The sequence below is a fragment of the Anolis sagrei genome, chromosome 1 (assembly GCF_037176765.1).
Source record: "Anolis sagrei isolate rAnoSag1 chromosome 1, rAnoSag1.mat, whole genome shotgun sequence".
Classification (NCBI taxonomy): Eukaryota; Metazoa; Chordata; class Lepidosauria; order Squamata; family Dactyloidae; genus Anolis; species Anolis sagrei.
The window spans coordinates 110,731,990-110,758,121 of record NC_090021.1 but is presented as its reverse complement, the minus strand read 5'-3'; the positions used below and the strand labels follow the sequence as shown (position 1 = coordinate 110,758,121).

The window sequence follows — 26,132 nt, the reverse complement described above, 5'->3', positions numbered from 1 at the left end:
TTCATCTTTATAGCACTCTCTAAGAACGTTCTTCTGAGCCTCACTCTTTTGTATTGCAGATACTTGCAAGTGGAGTGGGAAGTCAGGAAAGGTAGCAAAAGAAGTTTTTCCAAAGATGTTATGAAAGGCTCAAACCCTAAAGTGCCACAACAAAACAACTTCAGTGATTGCGGAGTTTATATGCTTCAGTATGTGGAAAGCTTTTTTGAGGTGAGCATATTGGGTGTCTTTCCGTCTGTTTGGCTTTAGAGTGGGAAGCTTGCAGCAGCAGCCATGCCAAGCCCTTTTCTCTCTTATATTCTTTATTTGTGGGATATGGTATTGAATATCTACCATATACATTTTTATATAAGTCAACAAATTTATTCCCAAAAATTGACCCCCAAAACAAAAGTCAACTTACACAATATAGTACTTCTGACCACCCCACCACCACCTCTGGCCTTCTTGAAAGCCTGGGCAAGGAAATGGCAGTGACAGCAGCTCTTTGGCAATACTCTGTCTTGGTGAGAAGAGTTGAGGGGGTTAGTGCTTCATTTGTGGTAGGCTTCCCTTGGGCTCTTTGCTAGCTGCCCATCCTTGGTTGTCCCCAGCTGGCTTGCTTCTATCCTCATCCTTCCCTGCAGTTTTTCTGAGTTTGTGTGGACCAACTATGAGAATCTGGAGGTCTTAGGCCATGCTCAGAGACCAAAAGAGAAAGAGAGAGTAGAGGGCAAGGGTGCTTTTGGGGGGCTTTTTTATGTTTTGTCTGTGCTGGGAGACCCATAAATAATCAACAGCTGCCTCTGCTGTCTCCTCTTCCACCCTATTTGAGTTTCCTGTCGTAGTCACTGTGAATCGTACATTTGGTATTTGTGCGCTTGCGCAGTACAGCTTTTGGAACCTTCTAGAAGAAAATATAACAATTTCAAAGCCCCACTAGCCCCGCCCACCCTCCTCTCGAGTATAAGTAGCCCGTGGGCGGGGCTAGCCAGCAGTTCTCTTTTCCGCGCTCTTGCAGTAGCTTGAGAACCTCTTTCCCTTTGCGAGCTTCTTAGATTTTGACTGGACTGATCTTTACAACTTGACCGGACTGACTTGTGACAAAGGTATTGGATTCTGATTTGGACTCTGTTCGCCAGCGATTGACCCGGACTGTTTGACCCGATCCATCAACTGTTTGCCCTCACGTGCCTGTAGCGTGATGGCTACTACTTCGTTTAAACGATGCTCTAAATGCCCTAACACTTATCCTGATACTGATGGGCATTCCCTATGCTTAGCCTGCCTTGGTGAGGGTCATCTCACCCAAACCTGCTCGGTCTGTATGGCCTTCACGCCACAGACCAGGAAGAACCGGGAGCTGCGGCTTAAAGCGGCGCTTTACGAGAGGGCCCTGCTCCCCCCTGTTCCGTCGCCGCAGCAAACAGCCCAAGCAGTGTCTGCTGTGCCTCTTCTGGATCAGGCTATGGGATTAACCAAGAAGAGGGCCAAGAGGCCCAAGGACAAGGCCCCACAAGATGGCCGCGAGCCACTACAATGAAAAAAAGCGGCTGCAAAAAGGGCGGGAAGCGTCTCTTCCTCCACTGCTCAAGCCCCTCCCCCTGCAATGGCGGAGACTCTGGGGCAGTCAAGCCGATCCCTCAGGGCACCTACCTTATCCCTGGAGGCTGGGGATGCGACTCCCGTCAGGGCGCAACAGTCGGGACCGGAGGGCCCGGTCTCGGAGACTCTCTTAACCCCCCTGATGCCGACACTCTCCCCTTCAGGGGGCGGAGTCAGCGGGGAGTCTGCGCAGAGAGACGGGAGACCAGTCTCCGTGGTTCCTCCCACAACTCCTCCTCTGGAATCGGCGCCATCCTGTAGCGGTGCGTTTGGGGGCATCTTCAACGCCCCTCCCACCGAGGTGGCCCAGGCGGCTGGGCGGATGGCTTCTCCGGGGGCCGTCTCCACGATTCCGCCCTTCGATGCCTCCGACCTGAGGAGGGAGGCGTCCTCCCCGGCGCTGCCGACAGCGAGCCTCCATCCGATACCGACGGAGGGACAAGGCGGCGTCTCCTGTGGGCCGCCGATATCGGGGGAGGCACCAGCGTTGGCGCCATATCAGAGCCAACTGAGAGGAGGCAGGGGATTGCGCCGCCCAAGTAAGGGCCCGAGGCGCTCAAGATCCCCCTCCCGAAGGAGCAGAACCTCTCGACGCCGAGGGCATAGAGCGTCCACGCGGTCCAGCCGGCGTTCCAGATCTTCCTCTTCCTCGACCTCCTCGTCTTCCTCCTCGTGTTCCAGGCGTCGGAGACGCTCCCACCGGTCCAGGGCTTCGTCGACCCACCCGGCTGAGTATGGCCCTAGACCAGCGACCCCGTAGGGCTATTGGCAGATGGCTCCATCTGGCCAACTCGTCTACGTACCGGCCCCGAACCCGTTACCGGCCCCAGCGGGACCTCCACCACCTCCCCCTTTACTAGGGCACGGGGGAGTGCCTATGCCGACGGCCCCGACCGCTGCGGGGGCCCCTCCCTTGCAGGGGGCTCCAGTGGGCCCCTTCCTGACCCCTGCTGGGGCAAGTGTTTCATCGGGAGGCCATCAAGCGCCCCGCCGAGACGTGTCCGCGGGCCCAGTAGCTGACATTAACCAGACGCATCGCCAGGAGGCGCAACGGGGCACTATAACTTATACGGACCTTGCAGTGTGTGCGTCTCCTGCTGTGTTGGTCTCTGCGAATGCGGACCCTGCCCCTCTGACTGGACTAGGTCCCGCTATGGCTACCCCACTGGGAGCAACTGTTGTGGACTCCTCCAGAGCCATCGACCAGGACATTATTGATCCAAGAGACAGTGACTCTGGCTCAGAGCCGCCTGAACCTTCCCAGACTTTAGGGGGTGAGGATGTTTCTTGTACTATGCCCGCTGATTTTCACAAATTTGCAGCCTTAGTGGAACATATGATCAAGGCATTGGATATACCTGCCTCTAAGCCACCTGAGCATGTGGAGGATCCAATGTTTCCATCAGATGAGCAACATGCGATCCCCTTCTCTGCTCTCCCACTCTTACCTTATTTACTAAAGTTAGCTAAGGTGGCTGACATGTCGCCCTCGGCCGTGCCGGCGGTCCCTAGAAGGTTGGACACATTATATAAGATTGATATGGCTACGGCGAAGTGGGTGATAGCTCCCCCCAGGGCAAACACTGTGGTGGCAGAAGTCACTAAGAGCTCGGTAACCACCCCCCCCTGACAGGGAAGGGAGAAAACTTGACACACTGGGTAAAAAGGCTTATCTTTCTGCCAGTTTATACACACGCATGGCTCATTATGCAACATATATGAGCGGTTACCAATCATTTCTGTGGAACCGGATGTTGCTGTATATTGAGTCCATACCCGGGGAAGAACAACGCCTCACCAGAGCATTGCAGGATGAGGCCCTGGCGTTGTCAAAAATACAAAAAGACTTCGCCAAACTTATGGCGGAAACAGCCGGCAACTTGTTTGCCACGGCCACCTCCATTCGGAGGCATGCCTGGTTACGGGCTTCTAATCTCTCAGAGGAGGGAAAGGCCTTAGCTGAGGACCTCCCCTTTCACGAGGAGGGCTTATTCAACCCCAATACGGATGACCATTTGAAGCAAAAGCAAGATGTTAGGCAATCAGCCTCTAAATTCGGCTACACTTGGCAGCCGTATAACCAACAAAAGCCTAGGTGGCAACATTCTACCCCCTCCTACCGTAGGCCCTTTAACAACTCCTTTTCCGGGCCTTTCAGGAATAGATCGGCGGGATCGTCGAGGTTTCAGGGAGGGCGTCGAGCCCCTTATTTCCAAAGGACCAGGGCACAGTCTTTTCAGGGGAAACCCAAACCTACTGGCGCCTCCAAGAAGCGCCTTTGATGTCCCGATTGAGGATAACGGGCAGGATGTAACCGAACCTCCGCCTGGCTTGTTAAGGGACGCCCAGATTGCTATTCCATTCCCACATTGTTTACCTCCCTCGAATGTTGAGAGCCCCGTTGGGCCGTTTCCCCTGTTCAAAGACAGGCTCGCCCCCTTCTACAATGAGTGGGCACGCATTACCACAGATGCCTGGGTTTTGTCTATTGTTTCCAACGGTTATAGTATTGAGTTTGATGACATCCCTAGGGTGGGCCTGGTTCGGGACACGCCCTTCTCCCCTCAGCTTATGGAGGAGATTAAGATGTTGTTACAAAAGGGGGCCATCTCACTGGTGGACCCGTCTGCGGTTCCGTTCTGTTTCTTTTCCAGATACTTTTTGATTGTTAAACGTGGAGGTGGAATGCGTCCTATCCTTGACCTGAGGGCTCTAAATAAACACGTTAAGCCCAAAAGATTTCGTATGGTGACTCTTGCTTCCATAGCCCCCCTGCTCTTTCGGGGGGCCTGGTTTGCGACCGTCGACCTTAGGGATGCATACTTCCACATCTCCATTGCCCCACATCACCGGAGGTTTCTCTCCTTTCGGGTTAATGGCCAAACGTATTGTTTTAACGTCCTTCCGTTCGGCCTCTCAGCTGCCCCACGGGTATTCACGAAGTGTATGGCTGTTGTGGCCGCGCACCTGAGGACGAGGGGCGTGTCCGTGTACCCGTACATTGATGACTGGCTGATAGTGGCTAGGTCTCGCTGCTCGTTACAACATCACGTGTCCACGGTTTTGTCTCTTCTCCAGTCGCTGGGCCTCGTACTCAACCAGGAGAAGTCGGTCCTGATACCATCGCAGCGCATCCAGTTCATCGGGGCGCTCCTGGATTCCGTTGCCGAGAGGGCCTTCCTCCCAGAGGACCGGTTCAACAACCTGCGAGACCTAATCAACCAAACCATCACCTCTCCCGACACGTCAGCCAAGCACATCCAGGTCATCTCAGGACACATGGCTTCAACCACGTCAGTTATCCGCTACTCCAGGTTGCTTATGCAGCCACTCCAATCTTGGTTCCTCTCCAGCTTCAATCCGATGTGGGACAACCCCGCCATGCGATTGTCTCCTCCGGGGTGGGTCCGAGCTTCACTGCAATGCTGGACGGATCCAACATGGGCCTGCGCGGGTCTTTCCTTTTACGCCCCTCGCGCCACAAGCACAGTCACTACAGACTTGTCCCTCACAGGGTGGGGGGCCCACTCCCACGGTCTAGTGGCTCACAGGATGTGGTAAGCAGAAGAAAGCGCTCTTCACATAAATGCTCTCGAGATGTTGGCCGTAGACAGGGCGCTGAGGTCCTTCGAAAGGGTCGTCGCGGGTCAGGTAGTACACATTCTCACCGACAACACCACGGTGATGTACTACCTGAACAAGCAGGGAGGCACCCGCTCGCACACGCTCCTGACCCTTGCTACACAAATTTGGGAGTGGTGCATAGACAGAGGGATTCATCTCCTTGTGACGCACGTACCAGGAGAGCAGAACCTGTTGGCAGACTCCCTGAGTCGGAACCCTCTGGCGAATCACGAATGGTCCCTGAATCTGGAGGAGGTTCGGCGGCTCTTCCTCGCATGGGGCACGCCAGAACTGGACCTGTTCGCCACACGGTTCAATTTGAAATGCCACCACTATTGTGCACGGACACGGGCCGGGACCCAGGGCAGGTGTCTGGGAGACGCCTTCACGCTAGTATGGACGGGCCGGACGACCTATGCCTTCCCTCCCTTCCCTCTTCTATTGCGGGTCGTTGCGAAGATCCAGAGAGACAACACCCGTTGCATACTGGTAACGCCATGGTGGCCGAGACAGCCGTGGTTCTCGCCCCTGCGGCTGTTGGCGAAGGGGATCTTCATCCGCCTTCCACCCAGGGTGGACCTACTAACATCACAGGGAGGCCAGGTGTTGTACCCAGAGGTACACAAACTGAGACTGACGGCCTGGCGGATCCTTCCAACACCGTAGACCCCCTTTTGGGTTTATCTCACCCTGTGCTCCGAATCATCGAGGCAGCGCGTAGACCATCAACAAGACGCTCTTATGTCTACAAATGGGCACGGTTTTCCTCCTTTGCTAGAGAGAGGGGGACACTCCCTGATTCAGCCCCTATCTCTGTAGTGCTAGATTTCCTAGCGTCACTGTTGGACGCGGGTTTATCTTTTCCGTCGTTAAAATGTTATCTGGCCTCCATTTCGTGGTTCAGGCAGAAGAGGGGCCTTCCATCCTGTTTCCTGGACCCTGTTCTTAAATCATTTTTGAGGTGACTTAATAACACCAGACCTCCTGCAGCCCCAGTGGTCCCTTCTTGGAGTTTGGAACTTATACTCAATGCATTGATGAGAGCACCGTTCGAACCTTTAGCGTCCGCAAGTCTGTCTTGCTTATCCTGGAAGACAGCCTTTCTTATCGCCATCACATCGGCAAGGCGGTCTAGTGAACTCTGTGCCCTCAGGGCGGACCCACCTTACCTTAGATTTCATAAGGACAAGGCAGTACTGCGGACGGACATCTCTTTTCTCCCCAAGGTTTCTACTCAGTTTCATATCTCTCAGGATTTGATACTTCCTTCCTTTTTTCAGAACCCCTCGACCCAGTTGGAGAAGGGTTTGCATTTACTAGATGTTCGCAGAGCGTTGGCCTTTTATGTAGATAGAACGGCTACGCTTAGGAAAACTCCTAAGTTGTTTGTAAAATATCGGGCGGATGTGTTGGGCCAACCGGTTTCATCTCAGAGGCTATCGTCCTGGATTGTGTCAACCATCCGTTTGTGTTACCACATGGCTGGAAAGGACTTGCCCCTCCCTGTGAGGGGCCATTCCACGAGGGCAGTTGCCACGTCGGCGGCCTTCTGGAGGGGAGTCCCCTTGGACGCTATTTGTCGTGCAGCGATCTGGTCCTCGCCCCTCTCTTTCGTGACCCACTATAAGTTAGACGTCGCTTCGCGAGGTGACGCACAATTCGGAAGGGCTGTCCTGTTTTTGGCAGTGGCATGACGCCCACCTTCCATGGTTAGTTAGCTCGCTAATCTACCAAATGTACGATTCACAGTGACTACGACAGGAAATTATAAGTTGCTTACCTGTAACTGTAGTTTCCTGAGTAGTCACCTGTGAATTCGTACATACCCGCCCGTCCTCCCCTCGAGTTCATGCCACGCCTTCTGGCTGCTTTGCGGCGGAAGAGAACTGCTGGCTAGCCCCGCCCACGGGCTACTTATACTCGAGGGGAGGGTGGGCGGGGCTAGTGGGGCTTTGGAATTGTTATATTTTCTTCTAGAAGGTTCCGAAAGCTGTACTGCGCAAGCGCACAAATACCAAATGTACGAATTCACAGGTGACTACTCAGGAAACTACAGTTACAGGTAAGCAACTTATAATTTTCCTGCTGCAGTGGGGAAACAGCAAGAAGCCTCTGGCACCACCTTCCAGCCAGGCATTGCAAAAGGCTGCCGGAGAAGGTTTAGGGTGGCAGTGCTTCTTTAATAGTGGCAGAATGGTGGGGAAATGGCAATGGTGGTTATCACACCCTGTCACTTTTAATTTGGCTGGTGGTTCAGTGAGGACCAAGTCTGTTTGTATCCGAATTTGCAAATACTGAAATCCCCAAGAATGTGTTTTTATGGCTCCCAGGCATTTTTAGTCTTGATATCATTGGATACATCCTATTTTGTGTGTATAATTTTACAATTTTATCAACAAAAAATAATACATTAAAATAAATGAGCTCCCTAGCTGAATCCAGGCCCTTTCTTACTTTGCCTGCATATATGGAATGAGGGAGCCACAGATCTGGGTAGGAGAGCCAGATTTGATAGAAAGACAGGTCAGAGCCTGATTCCAGTGTCACACCAAGGACTTTATTATACAGGCAGGGGTAAAACAGGGGACAGCAGGGGAAATCATGGGGCAGCGGAGGGAGCCCATAGGTTCTGTTACATATCGTCGGTGACCGTAGTCTCCCACAACATTTTGCCATCTGTCCCTGCTTCCTCTCTGTCTTCTCTTTTGTTCTTCAAGTTGGGTAAACATCTGATTCCTCTGGGCTCTGCTGCTGCAGTGACGCTGGCATGCAGCCCCGTAGGAAGTAGCCCGCCCTGCATCATTTGATGGGCTCAGAGAGACTCCGTGCTAGCAGAGGGGAAAAGTGGGGAGAAGATGCTCATTCTCTGCATCTGATAAGGTCATTAGTATAGCCTATGCAATAAAGCAGCACAGAGCATGAAGATACCTGTCTTGGAAGAAGCACTTTGATAGAAGGTTAGCAGGAAAGATTATCATAGGCTCAGACTGTTGTGAAAATAAAGCTGCTTTTTCTAGGAAAAAGGTAATTGACACCCTGCATCAAAGATGTAATTGACAATGTGTTTACATATGTGGAGGACTGAGGAAGCAATTAGTTTTTATTTCCTTTTTTTTAGTACATCTGGCAATACTATTTCAACTTTGTATATAGGTGGTATTGTTATAAATCCATGTATTTTATCCCCACTAGACACCCATTGTAAGTTTTGAATTACCAATGAATCTAACTGACTGGTTTCCCCGCCCACGAATGAAAACAAAGCGAGAAGAAGTAAGGAAAATAATCCTGAAACTACAGGAACAGCAGAACAAAGAGAAAAAGGGACAAAAGGACAGTAATTTGACAGAAAAATCTTTTGAGGAAGGAACAGAACCATTTATTAAAAGCTGTTCGGACTGATTGTTTTGATGTTGCATGTGGTTCATACATTACAAAAAAACAACCTGAAATTTACCATGCATTTTCTGCTCACACCACAGACTGGAAGTGTTATCAGTTCAGATGTACTGTTGATGCTTATAAATATGTTTCATTAATTTGACGATCTGCCCTCAATGTATTAACTTGACAAGAATCTGTACATATATGAATCAGGCCAACTTTTTTCAACATTTGTAATTAAGTTTTTCACTATTTAGGAAGCCTTTGTTATGTATTTTTGTTCACAGAACCTACTAGCAACTTCTAGACACAAAGGAAATAAAGAGAATATTTATAGGATGAATTGGTTAAGTTTTTCTGTGTTAAGTAAAGTGGTCATTGAGCATTTCCCAGTAAGAGTTCTATAATGCATGGGGAATCCTTATGTAGCAAGTAAGCAAATCCATAGTTTAATTTACAGTTACTGGTACAAGATGTTTTTCTTCAGCTGTGTACAACAATGTAAAAATGTGTCTAAATGCATTGTGTTTCCAAGGTGAATGGTTTGCATTTAAAAACCAAGTACAGGCAATGTAATCTTTGTTAGGGAACGCTTCCAATACTGAAAGGTGGAACTTCACAAAAGTGCTTAGGATAATGCTGCTTTCTGACCCCAAGTCTTACTCAAGCAGTGTTTTAACACCGTCTCAAATGCAGTCGGCTTAAGTAATACTGTTGGATCCTTTTTTCGTGGTTCCTGAATGTTGTTCAACTGTATTTTGACAATTCTTTCATTACAAAATTGTATTTTTGGTAAGTGTGCTTAAAATAGCAGCAAATTTGCCCGCATTACATATTCTGTGTCAAAATCCTGAATGTGACATTCATATGTGCTTTATCTATCTGATGAACATTTTTTTAAAAAAATGTATGAGTACTATATTTTGTAATGCCCAGAAAACCAAAATATTGCTGGATTTCATTGCTTGCTTGCTTCTTAATTTTAAGTAGAGTTGTCCAATATTATTGAATCAACTTGTTGGCAGATTTCCACAGTGTACTTTGATTTTTTTAATTATGTAAGAAGTACAGCCTTATGATACCAGCCTCTCAACAATTCCAAAAGAAAGCAACTACCTTTCTTAACTCTTAAGATAACAATCAGGTTGTATTGTATTCAAAAGGAGAGAATAGAGACTCCTTTGCAAACACTTTTGTTGTGTGTAACAATGCCTTTGTTGAAAAGAGACGGTTCTGCTGTGAGGATGGATGGAAAATATAGGGGTGAGGGAACTAGATGAATTTAGGAAATAATCAAAACCGCACATCCGATTTACAAGAGGATAGTCCGCATTGAAACATATACCTTTGCACCAACTCTTGGTTCTTGGTCTCATTGGCTCAGTAATTATATCCTATAAAAGCGACTATTTAGATTGCTTTGCGTAAAGGTATTCCAAAGGGCATTTGGGATTTTAGTCTGTCGCAGAGACCTAATTCAAAGTGCTACAAATAAGCAAAGCACTCTCATTACATGGTCAGTGTTACTCAGAAGAAATCCATGAACATAGTCAACCAAAAAGACTGGCTGAAGTGATTGCTGACACTTCCTCAAATCCCAGTTATAATCTGGTTGGGACTACAGTTGGGTTTATGCTGTTTTCTACTTATCTCCCATTGGGTGTCCAATTTAAGAAGCCTAACCAGGACTGGAGCCTGGTGTTATTCCACCTGCTAACCTCCATATATTTGATATTGCTAGAACATGATTGACCTTTCAGCTGTCCTGGCATTCCTCACCATTAGACTGTATACTGGGTAAGGCCTTGCTAAGACTTAACTAGCACTTGGAATACCATATAACTTTTACCCCCAAGCCAGACAATAATCAAAGAACTCTTGTGGTATTGTCAGCATTACTCGTAAGTAAACCAGACATCACTTTCCCCTTCAAATTTAGATATAAATATATTTGTTATTAAATTAGACAGTGTATATGTCCAAATTGTCCAACAATTACTAGGAAACGAAGAAAAACTAGACATGAAAAGGCGTTGGTAACAAATGTATACATTTGTTCATTTTGCACCTTTTTAGTACTACTTGAACACATTATTTAGAGATTTATATAGTTTTTAAAAAGCATACTTTCCAGTGCAAGGTTACTTGTTGCAGTATCTTGATTTGGTTGAAATAGAAATTTTGTTTTTGCTTTAAAAAAAACAGGTTGTGATGTGTCTTAGTTTCTGATTATTTGATTCTATTCCTGAAAAATGGCCTGGAGCTTAAATTCCTTTTCAAGATGTGAAGAATGCAATGTTTCTCTTGATATGGTAAAGGATCAGTTATGCAGCAAGCTGATACACATGTTGATATAGGAGATCTATTTTTTTAATAAAATGATGGAAAACAAGTGTCAAGGCATTGAGTAATCTATGTTGGCTAGCCTTATACTGATGTTTGCAGCAATGTATCAGAAAATCAAATCACTCCCTAAGTGAAATTATTAAGTAGACACAAAAATTGTGGTGTGAATCTATAAAAAGAAGTGAGACACAAATGAGAGATAAAATGAGGAAGGGATATATCCCAAGGCTGTCATATGGGGCACCAGAAATATGCAATTTGTCCCAATTTGACACACAAAGTGAAAGAAGAAAGTGCAAAAGTTGTGCACAAATTTTGTATTTCGTCTGTTTGTTTGCTTTGTTCTGTTAGAAATGTAATATAATTGACTGGTTGCCCTGACATGACAAATAAATAAATAATAGTTGTGTTGCAGTTAAAACATCAAAACAACCAAGATTATGGAAACCAGGCTGATAGATAACTGGCAAATAGAAGGAGAAAATGTGGAGGCAGTGACAGACTTTGTATTTCTTGGAGTGAACATTACTGCAGACGCAGGCTATAGCCAGGAAATCGGAAGACGTTTACTTCTTGGGAGGAGAGCAATGACCAATCACAATAAAATAGTGAAGAATAGAGACATCACACCGGCAACAAAGATCTGCACAATTAAAGCAAGGGTATTCCCTATGGATATGAGACCTGGGCCATAAGGAAGGCTGAGTGAAGGAAGAAAGATGATTTTGAACTGTGGTGATGGAGGAAAATTCGGAGAATGCCTTGGGCTGCAAGAAAATCCAACCAGTCCATACTCCAGGAAATAAAGCCCAACTGCTCACTGGAGGGAAGGATATTAGAGGCAAAGGTGAAGGACTTTGGCCACATGATGAGAAGACAGAAAAGCTTGGAGAAGGCAATGATGCTGGGGAAAATGGAAGGCAAAAGAAAGAGGCTGACCAAGGGCAAGATGGATGAATGGCATCCTTGAAGTGACTGGATTGACCTTGAAGGAGCTGAGGTGGCAATGGCCAACAGGGAGCTCTGGCGTGAGCTGATCCATGAGGTCACGAAGAGTCAGAAACGACTGAACAAATAAATAAAAACAACGTAGTGAGATAACCCATGAGAAAATTCTTATTGACAAACTAAATGTGGATGAAATCATAAATATGATATGAAAAGTTCTTTCCAGAACATATGTAAGCTGTATCCACAATACATCATTTGCTATCACTTCCCACATGAGTTGTTTGTGGTAGAACCACCCAATTCAAGGTTTCTCATTCTGTGTAATAGAAAAATGTAATCCTAAGTTATGAAGCAATGGAAATGTGTTTTAATATAAATCAGAATGAAGATATGGACTCCGCTCCCTCCATCTCTTTAAATTGATTTTCCCTTTACCTTCAGTGAATATTTTATTATTTGTTTGCTTTTACAGGAATGTTTGACAACTTGTTCTGGCCACAGTTGCTTATTTTTCTAAAACAATTGGTTTTGGTAATTACACCTTATTTTATTTATGAAATACCTGGGTGATTTAACAAATAGGTGTCATTGGTTTACAGCTACAATGGAGTGAGATATATGTGTATATAGTATATAGCAGGCACTGGCCAACTTCGTCCCTCCAGGTGTTTTGGATATCAACTCCTACAATTCCTAACAGCTGGTAGACTGTTAAGAATTGTGGGAGTTGAAGTCCAAAACATGTCTGCTATATAAAATGCATTGTTGCAAAGATCAACTAGAGGATGCACTTTTTCAGATTAACCTTTCATCTTATTTGCATCAGGCATTTTGAAAACTTCATTTGGTTCAGTTCTGAAATCATATTTATTTCATCCTGACTGCCAGAACAACCACATTGAAATCAGTTGGGCTAAAATAAGTCATGACTACATTGGGGTCCACTGATTTAAAGTTCAGGCTTTGTGATTAAATTTGTGAGTGAATTGGAAAATATACAAACACTTAATGAAATCATTATGTGTTTGTATATTTTAGCACCTGTATAAGTTTTGGAATAGTTTTGTAAAATATCTATCATTCTCCCTTTAAATTGCTATCCTCATGGTATGGTATTAGTACTGCCGTTCCATTATATAATGGTTTTAATAGTATTATATGTTCAAGGTAAAGGTTTCCCCTTGACATTAAGTTCAGTCGTGTCCGACTCTGGTGGGTGGTGCAGATCTCCATTTCTAAGCCAAAGAGCTGGTGTTGTCCGTAGACACCTCCTAGGTCTTGTGGCCAGCATGACTGCATGGAGCGCCGTTACCTTCCCACTGGGGCAGTACCTATTGATTTACTCACGCTTGCATGTTTTCAAACTGCTAGGTTGGCAGAAGCAGGGGCTAACAGCGGGAGCTCACCTGTCCCGTGTATTTGAACCGCCAAACTTCTGGTCAGCAATTTCAGTGGTTTAACCTGCTGCGCCACTGCGGTCCTGATTATTTGTATTGCAATTATTTGTATTGTTCCTAAAGAAATGTTTTATTTTAAAGCTCTTTCAGCCAATGAAATCATAATTACTCTGTGCCTCCTTGCAATTTCTCTTTGCCCCATTCACACACATTCCGGAAGTCCACATAGGAGTTGATATGCCGGATTCCACAATTTGTGAGTTCTCATCAAAATAAATTCTTATATGGAAGTTATCAAAAGCACATGCCGTCAAGATGGCACTATGTATGACCATTCCTCATTAAAAGTAGTGTGAATGTGTTGTGTAGGGAAAGTTCTCAAGTTGCTGACTAATTAGATGCACCTCTTGTATTGGTTTTCAGGCTGGATAGAATAACTGTTAAGAGCCCTTATAAAAGTTTTAGGTTACTTAGCATGAAAAATGCATGACTTTCTGGTAAACATTTGCAAGAGGGAGCTGTGACATTTAATATCCCCTTGTGGCACTCTCTATTTTATTTGCAGAGAGAGCTGCCAGCTTAGCTGAAGAAGGGCATCAGGGGAATATTCTCAAAATACAGCCAGGTTCTTTTGCTGCAATTTAGATATATTTTATTTCTCCTTTTCTCCAAGGACCCAGTGACTACTTCTGTTGAAGAAATATTTTGGGCATTATCTTTTCAAATAAGTCATTTTATAAAATTGTAGAACACGGGACAGAAGAAGGAATTGAGAGCTCCAAGAGGTGGCAAGTCCTCGGGGGCCCTTCCACACAGCCATATAATCCATAATATCAAGGCAGAAAATCCCACAATACCTGCTTTGAACTAGGTTATCTGAGTCCACACTGCCATATATTCCAGTTCAAAGCAGATAATGTGGGATTTTATTCAGCTGTGCCTCAATTAAACATTGCATTTCTGCAGCTTGTAGAATGCTACAAACATTTTACTCCTTTTCTCAGCCCATATTGTTGGTGAATTCAAGTTTATTGTTGGTGAATTCAAGTTTTTCATGATGAGTATTTTACCCCTTCTCCCGTATTAAGGACTAAAGCTTGTTCATCGGTTCAGGAAAAAAACCAATCATACAGTACCTCTCTTTTAGGCCTCATATGTCCCATTCACCGTCTTTTCTTTGACTGCAGGATGCTAGAGCTTTAAACAAGAGCAATTGGGCTATAGGTCAGATTTTCCTGATGATGTTTATTTTCTGTATGCGGTTACATAATCACATACTTTAATTCTGCAATGGTACAGTCCCATAATCCTGTTTAAATCCTGTTTCACAGATATTTAGCAAAAAAAAATTAAAAAGAGGTTCTTTAACTTAACCTGTGAGTAGGCTGAGTGGCCTTTCTGTTATGTGCTATATAACACTTAATTCTTCAAGAAAAGATAAATACCAGGAGGCAAAAAGAGATTTGATTTTTTGAGTTGTTGAAAAACTAATATATTAGGGTTGTCTGCTTTTGGTCCATTTATCCTCTACAGCAGATGACTTTACATTTCTCCTGTGGTTAAAACTTACATAGTGAAGTGTCCTCCTATAATTATTTGTGCTATTTATTTATCATGTCAGAAGCGAGCTGAGGGTACAGTTATAATGTATTTAATGTATATGTTGAGTGTTATTATTCCAGACGGTAACAGCTGTAATAACTCACTCCCACATATGGATTTGACAAAAAAGTTTTGGAGCTTGGTATTTACAATCAGAGCTTTTAAGTACTTTGCCTGTAACATATTTTAAATATATTTAACATAGATCGCTTTGGGAACCTATTGCTGGGTCAAGAGGACTCCAGCAGAAATGCTGATGTACAGTCTGACATTTTTACAGGTCTAATGATTTTAACAAAAGTTGCCTAATCAGCTTAATTGATATTGTAGCTCGAGAAACAGAAACCCCATTCCTTCATTCTTTTGTTGGTAACAAGTATATTTATGACTGGGACCATATTATTTTTGGAGATATAGATCAGAAGATATTCATTTTTTCCAGACCTCTTGTGCACTTCCCAAGATAGCTTGCATGCCTTTTTCCTAATTTGTCATCTGTGGTTTGCATCAGCACATAATAAAAAATGTTCAACACTTAGATGCAGTCTGACGTCTGCTCGATGATTCTTAAGATTTAAGTTCTTAAGAAAGAACTTAATTTTTTTGTTTTACGGTTGTTGAGGCCACAGATTTAAGTTCATGTAGCCCCCCGTCACAGTGGGTTAAACTGCTGAGCTGCTGAACTTGCCGGCCGAAAGATCGGCGGTTAGAATCTGGGGAGTGGGGTGAGCTCCTACTGTTAGCTCCCACTTCTGCCAACCTAGCAGTTTGAAAACATCCAAATATGAGTAGACAAATAGGAACCGTTTTCGGCAGGAAGGTAATGGTACTCCATGGAGTCATGCTGGCCACATGACCTTGGAGGCGCCTACGGACAAGGCCGGCTCTTCAGCTTAGAAATTAAGATGAGCACCATCCTCCAGAGTTGGGCACGGCTAGACTGAATGTCAAGGGGAAACCTTTACCTTTATAGTGTATACTAAAAAGACTTGAAATGCAGCTTAAAAGGGCAAATTAAATTTTATCTGGGAAATAACTTACATATTGTATTGTCAAAGGCTTTCATGGCTGGAATCACTAAGTTCTTGTGGGGTTTTTCGGGCTATATGGCCATGTTCTAGAGGCATTTCTCCTGACGTTTCGCCTGCATCTATGGCAAGCATCCTCAGAGGTGAGGGGATGCAGGTGAGGGGATGCACCTCTGAGGATGCTTGCCATAGATGTAGGCGAAACGTCAGGAGAAATGCCTCTAGAACATGGCCATATAGCCCGAAAAATCCCACAAGAACTTAACTTACATATTTTCCACTTTTTACATTTTACTGCTGTAATTTTTTTAGTTTGGTTGTTTTCAATCAAATGAGAAATTTCAAAAGGTGACGTATGGGCAACACCCAGACTTGTTGGCAAGTTAACAAAAACTGTTTCCTTTTCTTTCTTTCTTTTGATGAGTGTTTCGCTAGTATATATTCCAAATAAGAAAAACAGACCACCAGATCACTGACTGTCAGGTTTCCATGTAGTACAAATACCTCTTTTCTGTTATAGCATAAAAATAGACTGTGGCCCAAGGAAGAGAAAAATAATTCTTCAATAAAAAATTGAAAAGTTGAAAAATTGGCTACTTGTAGAACTTGTTCATAAAACTAGCTTGTGAAAATTAATATTTTGGAAATGTGATCTTCAAAGTAAACTTAGATACCTTGTGTTTTCTGCTAGTCTGGAGGAAATATAAGGTCTGTTCAAAGAGACTAAAACTTAACTGATGCATTTTCGCTGTTTTGCAGTCCAAGTAAAATAATGTGCTTGAAATAACAAAAGGAGATACACTGTGTGCCATCTATGCCACTACAGTCTCCAATTCTAACACCAACTATGAGCCAAAGGTATAGGAGTTCCTGCTAAGTTGCATGTTCCAAGATAAAAAAAACAGAGGAACAGAGAGTTGTTCAGATTACGGACTGTTCTCAAAAGGCTTCTTCAAATATGTAAGCTATTTTCTCATGCCAGCAAGTGGTCAGCAGTATGGCTCACCGGAACCTACTTTATTGCCTGTACAAATGTAAGTAGGACTGATTCAGTGTGTCCTTCCTGGTGCTTTCTTTCTTTGGGCAGCACTGACTGCCAAAAACCTCTCCATGCTCCCATGGTTTTGTTTCTATTCCTACTAGCTCATGCCACAAGCAATCTTGTAAGAGAAAACAATACAAGACTTTGGAAAAACCCTCTTACATGCAGAAATACTCACACTGAGTAATTGTACAATCAATGAATTATTATAAGAATATAATAATTAGCACTAATATTTTATCACAGCAACAAAAAGATGTTAACTATTTGGCTTATTCCACAAAAGTGTGTACAGATCTTTAAAATTGTCACTAAAAGATAAGGTAGTGGGAGGAAGCTAGATGTCTGAGGAATTTTATAATGATGGTGTCACCACTGGCACGCCATAAAAGTTCAGGGCGTCACAAGCAGGGCTTCCCTAGATGCTCTTTGTCTCTTGAAGTTACCTGGGTCCTTGAACTCTGTTTGCTGGCCAATGGAGATACCAGACACCATAATATCCATGGAAAAGAAAGGGAATAAATAGTTCCTTCTATTTTTCAGAACTAGAAGGGCAAAAAGCCTTCACAAAATTCTGCTCCAGCTTTTGTCTGGTAGTGTAATATACCTAGACTAATGCAACATCCTGACCTGAATAGTCCTCATAACCAAGATCAAAGGGCTTCCTTATTCTGTTGAATGCTCTTTTTGAAGGTGTAACAAGGAAACAAGCAGACCAAAGGGAGTGGCCCAAGCCTGTAGCCAAGGGGGCAATTTAGGGGTTCAAACCACCTGTGAACATTTTCAGGTCAAAAGTAAAACATTGTTCACTCATGAATTTTAACTGGTGAACCAAATCTCCATGCCAAGCACATGAGAAGCAAGAGTGCCTCCAGAACTATAAGCATTAGCTCAACAAAACTTTGATTCATACTATCATTAATGACCTTTCTACCAATTTACATTGCAATAGAAGCAATAACTGACAGAATGGAAGTGAGTGCAGTGGAAGCTGCCAAAATGTGGTAGCCAGCAGGCAACTGAGGTGTTTGCCACTGGTTCATCTAATCCAGTGGTTCTCAACCTGTGGGTCTCCAGATATTTTGGGCTTCAGCTCCCAGAAATCCTAACAGCTGATAAACTGGCTAGAATTTCTGGGATTTGTAGGCCAAAACATCTGGAGACCCACAGGTTGAAAACCAATGATCTAATCCAAGCCCTGCCAAGGAAATAATGGAACAGGACAAAGAGAAGCTTTGTTATTGGACTTTATATGAACAAGACTGTTTCTGATGACCAAGTGAAAGCTCAATTAGTGCAAAATCCACAAACTCCATTGCCAGGATGTGTATTTCCTGTGAATATGAAGACATATTTGGGATTTCAACCCAAATGGTTTAGTAGATTTCCCTGGTTAGCCTACTCATTTCATGTACAAGTTGCACTCTGGAAGTACTGTATGGTGTTTGGAGGAGAAGTTGGGTTAGAAGCTTGGTACATTGGTTGCTAAACCATTTGTGTGATGGAAAATGCAATAGAAGTCTTCAATAGACACCAAAAAACAGTATCATCAGAACAACTGGTGTTTGGCTGAAAACGTCTGCAACCCGTCATCATGATAAAGGAAATAAGAAAGAAGAAAACATAAATAAGCTTCTGCCAACTGTAGAAACTATTATCCTTTGTGGCCGACAAGAACTGGCTTGAAGAGGGAGCAATAATTCAGGACCTATTACCCGTGAAGAACCTTTGCACAATGATGGTACTTTCAGGGCCTTGTTGAGATCTTGTGCCAAATTAGGACACACTGACCTGAAAAGTCATCTCGAAGGGAAAAAAGTTTCAACCCCTCCTGAATTTGGAATGGCCTGAAAACCAAAGTGAATACAAACCTAGGTGGAGGTGCAGAAGCGATTAACCATAATTGTCCTGGCAGGAATCATTTTGTTTCCGTCACCCAGAGCATGTCACATGAATGAACAGTGTCATTAGTGAAGCATGCCTGGCTCGAGCAAGAACCCTGCCCAAACACACCTTGGAAGCCGTTTTTAAATGCCTGGAATGAAATCACTCATAAAGGAAATGGCTAATAGGACTTGCTGCCTCTCTGTTATGATTTCTGAAAGGCCACAAAATGGGATTGCTGCTTCAGTTATAGGTGAGAGACGATGACAATGATGATAATAAATTTCATTTGTTACCTGCCTGATAAAAACACACCACTATAAAATAGATACACCAAAACTAATAGTACAAAGATCAAAAAACAGTGGCAATGAAATTCAAATCCCAAAGTCATGGTTCAAAGTTTTCGGGGTAGGTTGTTGTAGGTTTTTTGGGCTATATGGCCATGTTCCAGAAGCATTCTCTCCTGACATTTAACCTGCATCTATGGCAGGCATCCTCAGAGGTTGTGAGGTCTCTTGGAAACTAGGAAAATTGGGTTTATATATCTGTGGAAGTTCCAGGGTGGGAGAAAGAACTCTTGTCTGTTGGAGTTAGCTGTGAATGTTTCAATTGGCCACCTTGATTAGCAGTTGATGGCCTGACAGTTTTTAGATGTGCCTTGTTACTGCCTGGGGGAATCTTTTGTTGAGAGATGATCATCTGTCCCTGATTGTTTCTTGTCTGGAGTTTTCCCATGTTTAAGTGTTGTTCTTTCTTTGCTATTATAATTTTAGAATATTTTAATACTGGTAGCCAGATATTGTTCATTTTCATGGTTTCTTCCTTTCTGTCTACCCTATACCATGCAGCTGTGGACAAGTCTACATAGGGACCACCAAGCGCAGTGCCCAAACATGAATCAAGGAACATGAAAGGCACTGCAGACTACTTCAACTTGAGAAGTCAGCCATAGCAGAGCACCTGATGAACCAACCTGGACACAGCATATTATTTGAGAACACAGAAATGCTGGACCACTCTCACAACCGCCATGTCAGGCTACACAGAGAAGCCATTGAAATCCACAAGCATTTGAACTATTTCAATAGAAAAAAAGAAACAAACCAGTGATTCCAGCCATGAAAGCCTTCGACAATATATTGACTGGGTAGGCCTACTGGAAGAGAAGGTCTTGAGTTGAGTTCTTGAATTCTGACAGCTCATTTAGCTAGAAGATAGAAGAACCTTGTTTTCTGCTGCTCCAGGGCCTAGGTAATGGATTCAAGCTGCAGGGGAAAGGATTTGACCTAAACATTGGAAAGAACATCCTGATGGTAGGAGTTGCTAGTGATTTGGCATGTGGTGAAATCTCCTTTCTGGGGGTTTGCAAGCAGAGCTTGGATGGTCATCTGTCTGGAGTGCTTTGATTGTGTATTCCTATATGGCCAAAGGGGGTTGGGCTGGATGGCCAACTCTATGCTTCTATGAGAGGGAAACAATTTAATGTCACCACTTCGGGCTCTGGGTCAAAGGGATGCTATTATCTGCCATTACTGAAAAATGTGTGTGTCAGCTAAGTAGCTGAAAGTGGCTGCCTTGACTCACAGAAGTGAAGACGAAAGAAAACAAACGTGTTCAGAACTGGTTTAAATAACAGGAAGATCTGGACAGGGCATCTCTACCCGCTCTGCTCAAAGCATAGGATTATCTGCTTCCTTTGATCTTCCACTCTTTGTACCTTTTCATCTCAATGATGGCATGCAATATACATTTGCCCTTTCTTTCCTGGTATATTTATTTGTGCATCATTGTGACATGGCGAGACAGTATGTCTGAATTGTATGCTGGGCAAGTAATAAAAATTTTGGGGAGAAACTCTGTAATGCAGATGTCAAGAATAAGGAGGAAATCCCCTAAAATGAGATACAAAGGAATCCCATCTCATGCAATGCCTTCATTTAGGCTACAAAAGCTTGAAACAATGAAAAAATACTGTTAACAGTTTGCACATGCCTTGAGCTACATAACATGATTTTTGTTCTTGGCTTATACATGTTTTACTTACTAAGGTGATCCCTTGTCTGAGTATGACAAGTGCAGTGTCTTGGCGGTGGATATGTAGGTGACTGTGGAGCCCTATTCTTGATCTACATGTTCTCCTGCAGTGAGGACATCAGTTTCCAGGTGGAAGGCGGTTCTTCTTGGCATGCTTTCCCCCTTTCACCCTCAATTCGTGCCTCTTCGAATTCTGCAGTACTGCTGGTCACAGCAGACCTCCAGTTAGAGCGCTCAAGGACCAGGGCTTCCCAGTTCTCTGTCTATGCCACAGTTTTTAAGGTTAGCTTTAAGCCCATCTTTAAATCTCTCTTCCTGCCCACCAATGTTACATTTCCCATTCTTGAGTTGGGAGTATAGTAACAGGTTTAGGAGATGGTGATCAGGCATTCGGACAATGTTGCCAGTCCAGTGGAGCTGATGGTGGAGGACCATCGCTTCAATGCTGGTAGACTTTGCTTCTACCAGCACACTGACATTTGTCCACCTGTCTTCCCAAGAGATTTGCAGGTTTTTTCAGAGGTAACGTTGATGGAATTGTTCCAGAAGTTGTGTGATGTCTGTAGACAGCCCATGTTTTGCAGGCGTATAACAGGATTGGGAAGACAATATCTTTATAAACAGGCATGTTGGTATCCCTACGGATGTCCCAGTCCTCAAACACTCTCCGCTTCATTCAGAAAGATGCTGCACTTGCAGAGCTCAGCTGGTTTTGCCTTTCAGTGTCAATGTTGACTTTTGTGGAGAGATGGCTGCCAAGGTAACAGAAATGGTCAACATTTTCTAATGTTACACCATTAAGCTGTATTTCTGTCATTGTAGAGGGATTGGCTGGTGACTGCTGGAGAACACTTTACTCGATGTTCAATGACAGGCCAAGCTTCTTGTAAGCTTCTGCAAAGGTGTTTAGAGTGGTTTGTAGGTCTTCTTCAGAATGTGCACAGACTACATTGTCATCAGCATATTGGAGTTCTACAACAAATGTTGTTGTGACCTTGGCTTTGGCTTTCAGTCTGCTGAGGTTAAATAGCTTGCCATCTGTCCGATAGATGATTTCCACTCTGGTGGGAAGCTTCCCATCAACAAGATGAAGTATCATAGTGATGAAGATGGAAAATAAGGTTGGGGCAATAACACATCCCTGTTTGAAACCTGATTCCACCTTAAATGGGTCACTTTGGGAGCCATTGCTGTTCAAGACTGTTGCCATCATGTCATCGTGGAGGAGCTGCAGGATGTTCACAGATTATACATGTCATTTCCTAATTGGTTCTGTCATTAAAACATGGAAAAGGACACCCTGTAGCTTATTTTACTATAGTTTTTCAAGAATATCTCATTGAGTCTCAACAATTTCAACATATTTTTGGCAGTCACAAAAACGAAGTTTGGAGTATAACGAGTACTTTCAAAGTAAGTACCACACAATTAAACAGAAAATAACATTTTCAAACCAGGAACACAACATAGTTCCAAATTTGTTACATAGTGTCATGTTTTCATCCCACAACACATAAACAGTGGGAGAAGCCTCCCACAAGGATGGTAAAACATCAAAACATCCGGGTGTCCCCTGGGCAATGTCCTTGCAGATGGCCAATTCTCTCACACCAGAAGCAAGCTGCATTTTCTCAAATCGCTCTTAACACGAGAAAAACAAACAAAAACAAAACCCAAAACCATAAACAGTGTCAATATTTTTTATTATTATTCTAGGTCTCATATTTTTATTTGTATTTTTGGACCAGGAGATATAATACATTTACCACTGAGTTGCTGTGAGTTTGCCAGGATGTATGGCCATGTTTCAGAAGCATTCTCTTCTGACATTCTTCTCATATCTATGTCAGGCATCCTGAGAGGTTGTGAGGTCTGTTGGAAACTAGGCAGGCAAGGTTTATATATCTGTGTAATGTCCAGGGTGGGAGAAAGAACTGCTGTCTCGCAGTTTCAAGGTCTGGCTGCTTTCTGCCTGGGGGAATCCTTTGTTGAGAGGTGAGTAGCTGGCCCTCATTGTTTCTTACCTGGAATCCTCCTGTTTTTGACAAGAGTTCTTTCTCCCACCCTGGACTTTCCATAGATCTATAAACCCCAGTTTCCTAGTTTGCAACAGACCCCACAACTTCTGAAGATGCCTGCCATAGATGCAGGTGAAACATCAGGAGAGAATGCTTCTGAAACATGGCCATACAGCCCAGAAAACTAACAGCAACCCAGTGATTCCAGCCATGAAAGCCTTCAAAGTGACATTTACCACTGAATTCTAAACAATACAATGTTCTAGGTCAGGCATCTTAAAACTGTGGCTCTCCAGCTTTCAACTCCCAGAATTCCTCACAATTGAACAAGCTCATTAGGGCTTCTGGGAGTTGGAGGCCCAAACAGCTGGAGGGCTACATTTTAAGGATACCTGTTTTAGGTTGCTGTGAGTTTTCTGGACTGTATGGCTATGTTCCAGAAGCATTCTCTCCTGACGTGTCGCCTGCATCTATGGCAGGCATCCTCAGAGGCTGTGAGGTCTGTTGCAAACTAGGAAACTGGGGTTTATATATAAGGGCCAGCTAATCACCTCCCAACAAAGGATTCCCCCAGGCAATAAGAAGCCAGGCCTTGAAGCTGTAAGGCCATTAAATGCTAATCAAGCCATTCTCACCCTTGGGGCAACTTCAAACCACAACATGCAGAGGTTAAAATAGAATCAAATGTATTTGTCTTCACTTTTTTCACTTTACAATTTTCATTTGGAAATCACTTGCATTTTAAATATATATGTGCTATTGTGGTTTTTTAAATGCTTATATTGTATTGTTAATTTTTGTTTATGTTGTACACACTGTATGTATTGATGATTTTACTTGGAAACCGCTGAGTCCCCTCGGGGAGATAGAGAGGTATATAAATACAGTTTTGTTGCTGTTGTTGTAAGGCTCACCTGGTCTCCAAGAGTGGAATGCCCGCTTCAGGGCGCATACCTTCGTGCTTCGCACTGCGCATGCTCAGTTCCCGGGAATGACCATTCTGACCACAGGCCGGGGAGAGAGCCACCGCTGCTGCTCTTCCTGGGGGGGGGGGGTTGGCTCCTCCTCCCGTGACGTCACGGAAGGAGGAGCCCAATCGCGGCCGGGCTTGGCTCCCTTTGGAACGCGGGGGCGGGGCTTCGGCGGCGGCAGCCCCAGCAGGAACATCCTTGCAGCGCCGGGGCCGAGTCGGCATCAGCTGGGGACAGAGCGCGCGCCGTGGCTGCGACCAAAGCAGGTAAACTCGGGAGGGGGAGCCGGGCACAGACCGGGCCTTTGATCCCTCTTCCTTTGCCCCCCCCCCCCCACTCCCGCAAGATGGACTGTGCCTTTCTCCCCGGCTTCTCCATACATTCGGGGCCCAGGGCTTGGCGCTCCTTCCCTCCCTCCTCTTTCCAGCCTGAGTCTCTCCTCTCTTTTGGCCGCTTTCCTTCTTCCCTTTCTCTGCTTGACGTTTCTCTTGCTCGCCTCTTATCCTCTGATCAGATTTGGAGCCAATCTTGGTGTCCAACCAAACCAATCATCCAACTTCGGGGTCTGGAGAAGTTGTTGCGCACTTTCTACACTCTGGCATTGATGCGGTTTTGACACCGCTTGCACTGCCGTGGGAATCCTGGGGTTGGTAGTTATAGGCCAGGCGCCAGCACTCTTTGGCCTGAGAAGGCTAAAAGACCTTGTAAAACTACAAGTCCCACGACGCTTTAGTATTGTATAGTGTTAATTCAGATCAATGCTATGGGATCCTGGGATTTGTAGTTTTAGGTGAGTCTCCAGCACTCTGGCCTGGGAAGGCAAGAGACCTTGCAAAACTACAACTCCCACGACACTATAGTATTATTGTATACTGTGTTAATTCAGATCAGTGCTATGGGACCCTGAAATTTGAAGTTGTAGGTGAGGCGCCAGCACTCTTTGGCCTGAGAATGCGAAAAGACCTTGTAAAACTATGACTCCCACGATGCTATAGCATTGCACCACAGTATTATTGTATAGTATTAATTCAGATCAATGCTATTGGATCATGGGATTTGCAGTTGTAGGTGAGAAGGCTAGAGACCTTGTAAAACTACAACTCCCACTACGCTATAGTATTATTGTATAGTGTTAATTCAGTTTGATACTTTGGCTCAATGCTATGGGATCCTGGAAGTTGTAGTTTTACCAGGCCTTGGGCCTTCTCTGTCTAAGACTGGCGGTGCCTCACCAACCTACAACTCCCATGACTCCATAGCATTCAGCTATGTCACACTGTCACATAGAAATGTCACACTGCATTAATTGTAAACATAGATGCACACACCTATCCAGAGAGAGGGTGGATCTATACTGTAGAATGAATGCAGTTTGGCTCAATACTAAGGGATCCTGGGAGTTGTAGTTTTACAAGGCCTTGGGCCTTGTAAAAATAATTGCGGTCCCTCACCAAACTACAGCTCCCATGACTCCATAGCATTCAGCCAGGGCAGGTAAAGTGGCATGAATACTACATTAATTGTAAACATAGATGCACACACCCATCAGAGAGAGAGTGGATCTACACTGTAGAACGAATGCAGTTTGGCTCAATGCTAAGGGATCCTGGGAGTTGTAGTTTTACAAGGCCTTGTGCCTTCTCTGCTCAATAATCGCGGTCCCTCACCAAACTACAACTCTCATGGCTCCATAGAACTCAGCCATAGTAGGTAAAGTGGTGTCACACTGCATTAATTGCAAACAGATATGCACACACCCATCCAGAAAGAGGGTGGATCTCTACTGTGTAATGAATGCAGTTTGGCTCAATGCAAAGGGCTCCTGGGAGTTGTAGTTTGGTGAGGCACCAGCACTCTTGGGCAGAGAAAGCCTGTTAGGTATTGTGGGAGTTGAAGTCCAAAACACCTGGAGGGCCAAAGTTTGCCCAGGCCTGCTCTAAATCTAGACATGATTGAATCTTTATTTGTATGCCCTACTCTTAGAAGTGTCAGGGTCTTGGTTCTTTTGAGTTTTTAACTCATTTCCGGCTGGGATGATTTGCCTTCCCACTCTGTCATAGGAAACACAGGTTGGCAGTTATTGCTACTTAATTTCAGAACTGGGTTGAAATGCAATAATTATCGGGTTGCTGTGATTTTCCTGGGCTGTATGGCCATGTTCTGGAAGCATTCTCCCCTGATGTTCTGGCCACATCTGTGGCTTCTGGAACATGGCCATACAACCCGGAAAACACCCAGTGATTCTGGCCATGAAAGCCTTCGAC

General features: G+C 44.5%; 2 protein-coding genes across 9 annotated transcripts in view; both read left to right on the top strand.

The window, feature by feature from the left end:
- SENP6 (SUMO specific peptidase 6) overlaps nt 1–10,984 on the top strand; it is a 70,296-nt gene extending 59,312 nt beyond the window's left edge. For all 6 annotated transcript variants that reach the window (XM_060752932.2, XM_060752931.2, XM_060752929.2 and 3 more), the window contains 2 exons: nt 60–210; nt 8,401–10,984. In XM_060752932.2, the coding sequence (XP_060608915.2) occupies nt 60–210; nt 8,401–8,610 (361 nt within the window). In that variant the 3' untranslated portion in view covers nt 8,611–10,984. The remainder of the gene's footprint in view (nt 1–59; nt 211–8,400) is intronic.
- A 13,041-nt stretch (nt 10,985–24,025) lies between these two features.
- MYO6 (myosin VI) overlaps nt 24,026–26,132 on the top strand; it is a 157,653-nt gene continuing 155,546 nt past the window's right edge. For all 3 annotated transcript variants that reach the window (XM_060752937.2, XM_060752936.2, XM_060752938.2), the window contains exon 1: nt 24,026–24,134. The gene's annotated coding sequence lies outside the window, so the exon portion shown is untranslated. The remainder of the gene's footprint in view (nt 24,135–26,132) is intronic.